This window comes from Pan troglodytes, chromosome 7, assembly GCF_028858775.2.
Source record: "Pan troglodytes isolate AG18354 chromosome 7, NHGRI_mPanTro3-v2.0_pri, whole genome shotgun sequence".
NCBI lineage: Eukaryota > Metazoa > Chordata > Mammalia > Primates > Hominidae > Pan > Pan troglodytes.
In genome coordinates, this window is record NC_072405.2 from 101,186,884 (window position 1) to 101,197,213 (window position 10,330).

The 10,330-nt window shown below is 36.8% G+C and overlaps 1 protein-coding gene and 1 long non-coding RNA gene across 2 annotated transcripts in view; one reads left to right on the forward strand and one right to left on the reverse strand.

The window, feature by feature from the left end:
• NECAB1 (N-terminal EF-hand calcium binding protein 1) overlaps nucleotides 1–10,330 on the forward strand; it is a 169,187-nt gene that overhangs the window by 154,951 nt on the left and 3,906 nt on the right. The window contains exons 11-12 of the mRNA XM_009455618.5: nucleotides 4,668–4,745; nucleotides 5,975–6,066. Of these exons, the coding sequence (XP_009453893.3) occupies nucleotides 4,668–4,745; nucleotides 5,975–6,066 (170 nt within the window). The remainder of the gene's footprint in view (nucleotides 1–4,667; nucleotides 4,746–5,974; nucleotides 6,067–10,330) is intronic.
• Nucleotides 1,397–8,910, reverse strand: LOC129135790 (uncharacterized). The gene is made up of 2 exons (XR_008536927.2): nucleotides 8,813–8,910; nucleotides 1,397–1,694 (listed from the first exon to the last, which is right to left on the reverse strand). It is a non-coding gene; the product is annotated as an uncharacterized LOC129135790 (long non-coding RNA).

Here is a 10,330-nt window from a genome sequence, read left to right on the forward strand (position 1 = left end):
TTGGCTCACTGCAACCTCCACCTCCCAGGTTCAAGCAATTCTCCTGCCTCAGCCTCCCAAGTAGCTGGGACTATAGGTGCGTGCTGCCACACCCGGCTAATTTTTTGTATTTTAGTAGAGACGGGGTTTCACCCTGTTGCCCAGGCTGGTCGCGAACCTCCGACTTCGTGATCCGCCCGCCTCAGTCTCCCAAAATGCTGGAATTACAGGCATGAGCTACCGTGCCGGGCCATTTTTGTATTGCTTATAGAGACAGGGTTTCATCATGTTGCCCTGGATGGTCTTGAACTCCTGGACTCAAGTGATCCGCCCACCTCGGCCTCCCAAAGTATTGGGATAACAGGAGTGAGCCACCGTGCCCAGCCTCATTAATCAGTAATTATATAGATGAAATAAATAAGTGACCCACAGCTTGGTATGGAGAAATGTGAGGACTGGCCCTCTTGCCATGTCTTTTCTTCACTGGTTAGGCCTTGCTTGTGATTTAAGGTAGGACATGCACATGGGGAAGGAAGAAGCCAAGAGGGAAAGTCCCGTCCATTATGGGCAGTTTCCTCATTTAAAATCTTTAATCCCACCTGTTCCTGAGCCACATCCATTTCCCCCAGAAGCCATTTCACTGACACATTTTCCAGCATCCAGGAATATTCAAGGTCTCCCAAAGCTCGAGGTTGAAGCTTTTAGGGCCTGCATCCAAAGACAGCTTAGCCAAAGAACTCTTGCTTTAGCCAATGAGTGTTAAGTGTCACAGGAAGTATGAAGATTTCAAGGAGAAAGACACAGGCTGTTTCGGGTGAGTAGAATCACATAAGAAACAAATCACAGGTGTGTTGTTGTGCAGTTTTACATTTACAAATAATCGAAAGCTAATCATTCAAGCCCTAAGCCTTTAACAACTGCTGACAAATCTTTCTAAAAATTATTTCACAATTGGACTTTTCTTGCTGTCTCAGTGTGATCATTGTGTGTCATTATCTATATGGTATAGTCTCAAATATCAATGTCCTTAAATGTCATTGCCCCATATTGGTCTTTTTGGCCCTTAACTGAAAGTACCCATTCTGTAAAGCAATTCTGGTTAGCACTTTCACCCATGTGCCTTTGAGACAGAATCTGCACTTTCATCACTGCATCTTCTTCTTGTCAGTCACCTTTATTAGGTTTCCTAACTCTTTGTCAGAGTGCAGCTTTTGGAGGCAAAGATGCCTAAGTTCAAAGTCTGGTTTACTCACTAGCAGCTGTGATGACCATGGACAAGACATTTCGTCTCTCCATTCCTCAGTTTCCTTATCTGTAAACAATGGAGAAATAAATACACAAAGATGACAACAGCACCTTCCGGTATCAAATAGGAATGCTTGCAACTGCAATCTAGAGTAAGCACAGTAACAGTCACTTATATTATAAGTACATTTATTATTCTCAAAAAGAAGTCGGAGGCAACAATCTCAAGGTTCTTCTACAGCTTAATGCTGTCATCAAAGATCCCACGTCTGTCTTTCAGATGTGCCTTCTGGCTCTTCACCAGATGGCCCACAGTCAGGAAGAAAAAGGGAGAACCAACAAGCTCTCCTCTCATGTCTGATCCTGAAGATGCAAATGTTTTCCCAGAGTCCCTGCTTCCCAGCATACTTCCCCTTGCATCTCACTGGCCAGAATTCAAGTCACATGGTCATTGCTGGCCACTGGGAAGGCTAGGAAACAAGTGTCCAGCAGAGAGGAGTAAGGTTATCAGGGTATTCTCAGTCCAACACTGAGTGGTACATTGGGTGTATTGCAAACTGAACAGTGGCAGAGTCATGTTAGTAAGAGGAGAGTACTATTTGGGGAGGCAATGGACAGTGTAGCCACATGACCCCCAAAGTACCTGTGAAGGTAAAATGGCTTATCTATGGAAAATGCTTAAATTAGACCCTGGAACAGAGCAATACATGTAGAAATCATCACCACCACCACCATTAATACTTATATTATTAGCTTGCTGCTTCTCATTGCTTTAATAGATATGTGCATTTTCCCTCCATTTCTTTTCTGGTTTTCCTCCCACCCCATTCCTTTTGTTTCTGTTAGCTTTGCTTCTTAGCTTAGACACCATTAAGGCTTAGCTTTCATAGCTACTCGCCCAATGAAAGTGATACTTTCCTTTTAGCTATTGGGCTAACAACACACACACACACACACACACACACACACACACACACACACACACACACACAGAATAAGCCAAGTACTGAGTTAAGAATTCTACATGTAACTTCTTTTTGTTTTTTTTCTTTTTTTTTCAGAAAGAATCTTGCTCTGTTGCCCAGGCTGGAGTGCAGTGGCTTGATCTTGGCTCACTGCAACCTTCACCTCCTGGGTTCAAGCGATTCTCCTGCCTCAGCCTCCTGAGTAGCTGAGATTACAGGCACGTGCCACTGTGCCCAGCTAATTTTTGTATTTTTAGTAGAGACAGGGTTTCACCATGTTGGCCAGGCTGGCCTTGAACTCCTGACCTCAAGTGATCCGCCCACCTTGGCCTCCCAAAGTGCTGGGATTACAGGTGTGAGTCACTGTGCCCGGCCTTACATGTAACACTTTAATTCTCAAAGTATTGTTATCATTATTGGACAGATAAGGAAACCAAGGTTGAGTATTGGAATCAAGGTGGCACAGCTAATAAATGGTGGATGGTGGAAGGTCTGCTGGGCTATACTTTAAATCACTGCCATTTCATACTGTGTTGTCCTCCTTTTTACTCCTTCAAAAGCTTTAGCATTATGCTAAAATTTTATGAATTTCTTATCTTATGGTCTTATGGCTAGCCTGGAAAATGAAAGGTTCAAATAGCAGGATAAGTGGGATTTTAATGTAATAAGTAAACAAATGAATTAGTTTTCAGGAAGCAGTTGATGAAGAGCTTGAAATACAAGGCTGAGTATTTTAAACTTTACCCTTAAGAAAATTGATATGGATTGTAATTTGTCCAGTATACTGTTGAAGGTTATGTTTGGGGATTACATCCCTTTGAAACTATGATGAAAGCTATAGATTCTCTTCCTAGGAAAACATATATATGCACATTCATTTGCAGATCATTTCTGGGAATTTAGTGAACCCCCAAAGAGCACATTCATGAACTCCTGGGATTAGAAAATCACAAATTCCACCTTCCATTTAATTCTTATGATTCCATAGTAAACCTTTCTCCAGAAAATCTGAAGTTGAGCTAAAAACAATATTTGCTGCATCATACCTTAATGAACCAAACTAGATAAACAACTGAAAAAAACACAAGCAGAACTAAAGAAAAAAAAAAATTAAAATCTCTGTGTGTAGTTACTGCCACCTGCTGGTCACACTTAGGTAAATCCTAAATCTACATTAATCAACTATTTTACTGCTAAGTTATTTGTTCTCTTACTGTTAAGTTTACTGATAAGTTCTTTGTTAACCCAAAAGCCTTATTGTTTTTCTAACCCCTCATTTTGCTTTCTAATACAAATATATTATGAACCATTAGGCTGAACAATCTGTATTTTTGTAATTCAGTTTTTAAAGGCATCTTTATTTTTGTCTCCCACTCTTAAGTTTATGAATCTGTCTCTATTGTTTCAAAATTAATTTGGGTCTTCATCATTTCTCACCTATGCTATTTCACTGTCTTTCCAGCTGTTCTTTCTACTTTATAATACCCTCCATACAAAACCCACTGTGCCATCGGAAGGATCTTTTAAAATATAGCTCTAGCCACGTCACTCTCCCTGCTTTAAATCCTTCAGTGACTTCTCATTGCTATAGGATTAAATTTGCAGTCACCTCAACCTGTGTCTTCAGCCAGCCTGCTTTCTTCACTCCTTCAAAACATATTATGTAGACTTTTTCCTCCTTCGGGCTAGTCAAAGGACTGGAAGGAACAAATTTGTCTCACCCAAATTGGAAAAGAAATTTAAAAGTAAAACAAACAAAAAACGCTTGCAATTATGGCCAGAATATGGACTCTCAAACTTCATCCAGAGACAACAGGCACTTTGTGTGTGTGTGTGTGTGTGTGTGTGTGTGTGTGTGTGTGTGTGTGTCAGAGGGAGAGAGAGTTGGAGAGAGAGGGAGAAAGAGAAAAAAGAGAAAGAGGGAGAGAGCCATTAGGTATTGGCAAACTAGGAGTCAGTTGTATAGCAGTAGTGTGGTCCAAGTGACTCAAATGGCATAGAGCAGGACCCACACAAAATCTGTCAATACAGGAATGTTGTATGGCTAAGAATTTGGCAGAGGTATGGTGGTTGATAGGGCCAATCCTAACAGCTACATTTGAGGGCAAAGGCAGGTAGCATGCACTCACATTTTTCTGGTCCTAGCACAACAGATGCTCAATAAACCTTTCTGAGTGAATGAACACAATTTTGCAAAAGTTACATTTGTGATGTCTGCAATATACTGAGACTGTTTTCATGATGCAAAACCAGAAAACTAAAAAAACAAACAAATAAACAAACAAAAACACTTATGCCTAACAGACATATTTAGAATAAATAAATTCTTGACAAATCTGTTTGATTTTCATGCAGGCACCTTAGATTGTTTCCTCTATTAATGGATAAGATTGTTTCATACTACATATGGATATTAGAAAAGTTAGCTTGCATCTTTAATTTCCAGTAGCTAATTATGCCTTTTATTTTCCATTTCAGTATTTCTATACAGAAGCTTTCAAATGAATCTCGCTACATGATCTATGAGTTCTGGGAGAATAGTAGTGTATGGAATAGGTAAGTTGTGAGCAAGCCTGATTTTATGTGAAGCCAGGAAGGTGGCAATATGCATGATGTAATTTTAGGATTTGTAGGAAAGCTCCATTCTCTTTTACCTTACCTTAAAACCTGTCCCATTTGCCCATTACCATGAATTCTACACACTTTAAAAAATGTATTTAATAGCTTAGAAACCACTTCTCTCTTGAAGTACAAATACTTTTGGTAATGATCCCACTTTGAGTCTTACCATTTTACTGATGTTTTCAGATAAGAAGATATAGATAGGGGGTATGAGTGTCTAAAGCTGGTGAGGGTAGTGGTGGGGGTGGAGACAAAGGATGGATGAAAGTGAGGTGGGAAAAAAAAGCTTTACCTCCTAATTTTTCATAGGATAGTCTGTGCAGTTATTTTATTTTACAATAAAACTACATATAATTTTTAGAGTCATTGCAGCCCAATACCTTCTAAATGTCTTTAAACACTAAAAATAAAGTGGAAATTCAAGACGTTGTCAAAAATTAAATCAGCTTCTTTAAAAATTAAAATAATTACTAATAGCAAACAAACATATAATTTTAAAATGGAATGAAAGAAATGTTTGCTCTTCTGAGAGTATATAACAATTCCCGACAGTTTAAAATGGTACAGAGAATACAGCTCTCTAAATAAGTCCATGTTTAGGGTGTTAAATATGATGATGGAAGTAATAGAATACCTGGAAATTCAGTTGATCCATGTTTCACCCAAAAGTTTTATTTTTGTGGCAATTTTGAAGGCACTTTGTGCTATAAGGAAGGCAAAATGACACCAACAGTATTTCAGCCATAGAAGGAAACGAGGTAACTTATTCGACTCTGCTTCCAGGCCAACACTTTCACATAGCTTTTTAGATTTATTTTTATTATCTAGAAATGTAAAATATACAGTCTGTCTTATTATCTATCTTGTTTTTAAACAAGATATATTTAAATTTGGTGCAATAAAATCTACTTCTTATTTTATCCTCTAAAAAAGTAATGTTCTCCTGGTTTAAAACCTTTTTAAAAAAGTTTCTGATGACAATTATTAAATTACTCCTGAGTCATTTTTGAAAGCTGAACAACAATTAAAAGAAGCTTGTATCCAGGAGCTTATTTAATCCAAATCATCCCAAACTTTGCCATCTTGATCAAATTTGATCTCTGCTGTACTTGGGAAGATTGTAAATAAAAATGCACAGCCTTAACCTATAATTATTTATACAGCCACCTTCAGACAAATTATAGCAAGACATTCCAAAGAAGTAATGTGGATTTCTTGGAAACTCCAGAACTCACATCTACAATGCTAGTTCCTGGTAATTATCCTGGGTTTACAATGCTTCTGTGTCCTTTTGTATTTTTGTTTGTTTGTTTCTTAAAAGATAGTATGCTCTTTCCTTCTATATTTTATCAATGGTACTCTCTTATTTATTTCTTTATATATTTTATGATTTGAGATTGGGGGGGAAGAAATAAAAGATCTATATATTTGTTCTATTTTGTCCTTAGTTGACCCTATTTGTATTCCCAGCTATACTGAACCATTAGTCATTTGCTAATCATATTAACAAACTTGAAGTACCACCAAATCATATTTCAAAAAATTATTCAAATATTTTATCATATTGTAATTTAGTGTACTGGATACAATTTGTTCATCTACCCATCCAATTACTGATTAAATATATATTTACTGAGTATTAATATGTGCTAGGCATCAGGGTGTTTAGCCTAATTTACTGGTACTGATTGAGCTCCATTTCTGAACAAGCACTGTGTTGGGAGCTACAAAGGGTACAAACTAAAGGCAAAATCCCTACCTATAAAGTGCTTTCTGTCCAGCTTCACAGAAACGTTTGCAAAGACAAATTTTAGCAGAAAAAAAAAACCCAGCTAAGGGCATAAAATAGCTGTCACCATTAGAGATAATATGTGTTTTGTGGACTTGGAGAAGAGATTACTTCTTTAATAGTTTTTAAGAAAATGACTTGAGCTAGTCCTTAAAAGATGAGATGTGGCAAAGTAAAGATGGAGAGGAAGGGTCCTTTGGTAAATTTGGACATGAACAAATGCAAGAAGTGTGAATGTGCTTTATTGGTGCAAAGGTGTCACTAAGGCATAAAACTTACAGTACAAGTGGAGACAGACGTGAGAGTAAGAAGTGAGGTTGAGAATGTCATAATGAGGCTTTTGAACAGCAACCTGGAATAATTTAAAGTTTTGAAAGGGATGGTGACATGTTCTAATCAGTAATAACTGACAGGAGGGAGAAAGGTGGATGTCATGGAGAGGAGAGAGATTAACCAATTAGGGCAATAATCTAGGCCAGGGAAGAAAAAAAAAAAAAAACCTGCACCAGGAAATAGCCAGAGTTTGGGACTCCAGTTGCAGATGTAATTTTCAGGAGTTAACCACAGCAAGATGATTGTTGAAGCCTGGGATTGGTAAGAAAGTATGTAGGTAAGAACAAAATATCTAAGAGAAGCTTGGGGAGATGCCTTTCTTTAAGCAGTGGAGTATCAAGGAAACCAAAAGAGTAAAATGCAAAGATACAGTGCTCCTGGGGATGAGTGGGGGATGTATAGTGTTATGATGTTATAAATGGGAGGAAGGCTGGGCGCGGTGGCTCACGCCTGTAATCCCAGCACTTTGGGAGGCTGAGGTGGGCGGATCACAAGGCCAGGAGCTCGAAACCAGCCTGACCAACATGGTGAAACCCCACCTCTACTAAAAATACAAAAAGTAGCTGGGCATGATGGGGCATGCCTGTAATCCTAGCTGCTCAGGAGGCTGAGGCAGGAGAATTGCTTGAACCCAGGTGGCGGAGGGTTGCAGTGAGCCAAGATCGCACCACTGCACTCCAGACTGGGCAACAGAGCGAGACTCCATGTCAAAAAACAATAATAATAAAATAAAATAAAATAAAATAAAATAGGGAGAAAAATCTTAGAATACAACTTCTGTAAATATGACTGCTGCAGGCTTTGTACATAGAATGCAGGAAAGTGAGATCCACATTTTATTTATCTTCACATTCCCTACCCTATTACAGTATTACTATAGTACAGTATATGGCAAGAAGAAATTATTTCCTAAATGAAGGAATGAATAGGACTTTGGCATCATCATAAATATATTGGTCTTCGGTCAAAATTTCCACGAAGTCCTGACACTTGTAATTTTTGTGTCTGTCATCACACCCATTTCCATCTCTCCCAAACCAATGTGGAAAGAAAGGAACAAAGCTTGTTCTTATTAGTGTCTTGAGTCTTTCCAGGACAGAAACAACCTGATCAAAAATAGAGTAGGAAAAGAGGATAGAACAGGAAGCTACTGAATTATCAGTGAGGGGAAAAATGCTATAGCAAGAATTGAAAATGTGGACTAATCTGATAGTTTTCTGACCCAACTTTATCATTATCTGGAATTATTTTCTAGACACTACTAGTGTCATTGGCACATGCATTATATTACTCTTTCTCTCTCAGAGCATTTCCTAATTTAGAAAGAAAAACTGACTACAGATAAAACTGGATCAATTCTTGTTCTGTGAATCCAGGTTCAATACAATTTAATGTCTTTTAATTGCTGCCCTATTTTGTATTAATTTCATGTTACATTTAATTTCAATAATGATTACTGGAATTTTGTAGAACAAGAGGAAAAGTTAGGCTTGATTTTTGACACAATTTTAAAACCTACAACATTTTGACATTTATTGGGACGTCCCACCTTATTTTAAAGTTTTATCACTGTGACAGCAGGCCTATTCCAGTAAGCAGAAGCTAGCATATAAATATTATTTATGGGTTTTAATGGCCATATAACTTCTAACACTATTTTTAAAAACCAGTTTTGTACATTTTGTGTTATAATGGTTATGAAGATTAAAAATAAAAATAATTAGCTGGGCGCTATGGCTCACGCCTGTAATCCCAGCACTTTGGGAGGCGAAGGTGGGCAGATGACCTGAGGACAGGAGATCGAGACCAGTGGCCAATATGGCGAAATCCTCTCTTTACTAAAAAATACAAAAAATTAGCCAGGCATGGTGGTGCATACCTGTAATCCCAGCTACTTGGTAGGCTGATGCAGGAGACTCACTTGAACCTGGGAGGCAGAGGTTGCAGTGAACTAAGTTCGTGCCAGTGCACTCCAGCCTGGGTGACAGAACGAGACTGTCTCAAAATAAATAAATAAATAAATAAATAAATAATTAGCTGCACATATTTATACCTAAAATTAAAATCTGAAAGAAAAAAAGCAGATATTACATTTAAAAATGCAGTATGAATAAGTTTGTATTTCTAATTTTACTCACAAATTATGATTTCTGGTAAGATTGCTTTTTATGGTTAAGACTACTAAGTGGTTTACCTAAGATACATCTAAAGTAATTAAGCAACTAAGCCAGACTGCATCCAGATATGAAAATACACACTATAATATATTCCAATGACCTCTCAAGTATAAAATCATTCAAATGAAGCATACTGGAATATGGCAGCCCAAACCACCCAGACAGAAGGAATATATAAACTTGGTCTGTGGAGCAGAATGTCCATTGGTAATAACAGAAAAACCTACGGTTATGAGAAAACAGGATACAAAAAAAAAAGATCCTATTGCCAGCAAATTACTTGAACAGCTTTGAAAGCAAATTTCAATCCTTTCCATTTATCTGTTTCTCACAGCATTCCACCAATCATACATCTTTGCCATTGGTTTGTTTTCAGGATATCTATATTCACTGGGATAAACATTTATAATTTTAACATAAAGATATACTAAAATATTATTTATAACCCACTTGCTTATACCCAATATTCATGAGATCCTATGTGTATAAATATATGGTATTTATAAATATCATATAGGTATAAATATATGTATAATAAATCACACATGTATTTATATGTATATTATATATTATACATAAGCTGCATATATTTATAAATATATGTATACATATGCATATATGTATATTATGTGTATGCATATGCATATATGTATATGTGTATACAAATGCATACGTATTATATGTATACATATATGTATACATATTATATGTATATATTATGTGTGTACATATATGTATGTATATGTATACATATGCATATATGTATATACATATATAAATGCAGGTGCATGTATGTACATATGTATAAATATATGGTATTTCTACATATAGGATTTCATAAATATTGGGTATATAAATACTATATATATATATATATATATATGGCCTAACTACTGCCAGTGTTGGGTAGATTCTAATAAGAACAATAGCATGATTCTGTCTTCAGTGCATTTATAAACTTGTTGCCAAAACAAGTTCTATTCACATAGAACAAAAAATTTTAGACTGCAACAAAGTGCCAAAAGATATGGTACAAATAACAAGTGCATAGGAAGAGTTCAATCTTGCCTCAAATAGTCAGGAAATGGTGACTAGAAAGATAAGTTATTATGCAGACTAAAGGTAAGGGGAATGGTCTCTTTAGAAATAATTTGCACCTTGAACGTTCTTTGCCCTATAAGTTATTTTCATTATTTTAGAAAACGTTTTTCTCTTTTCAG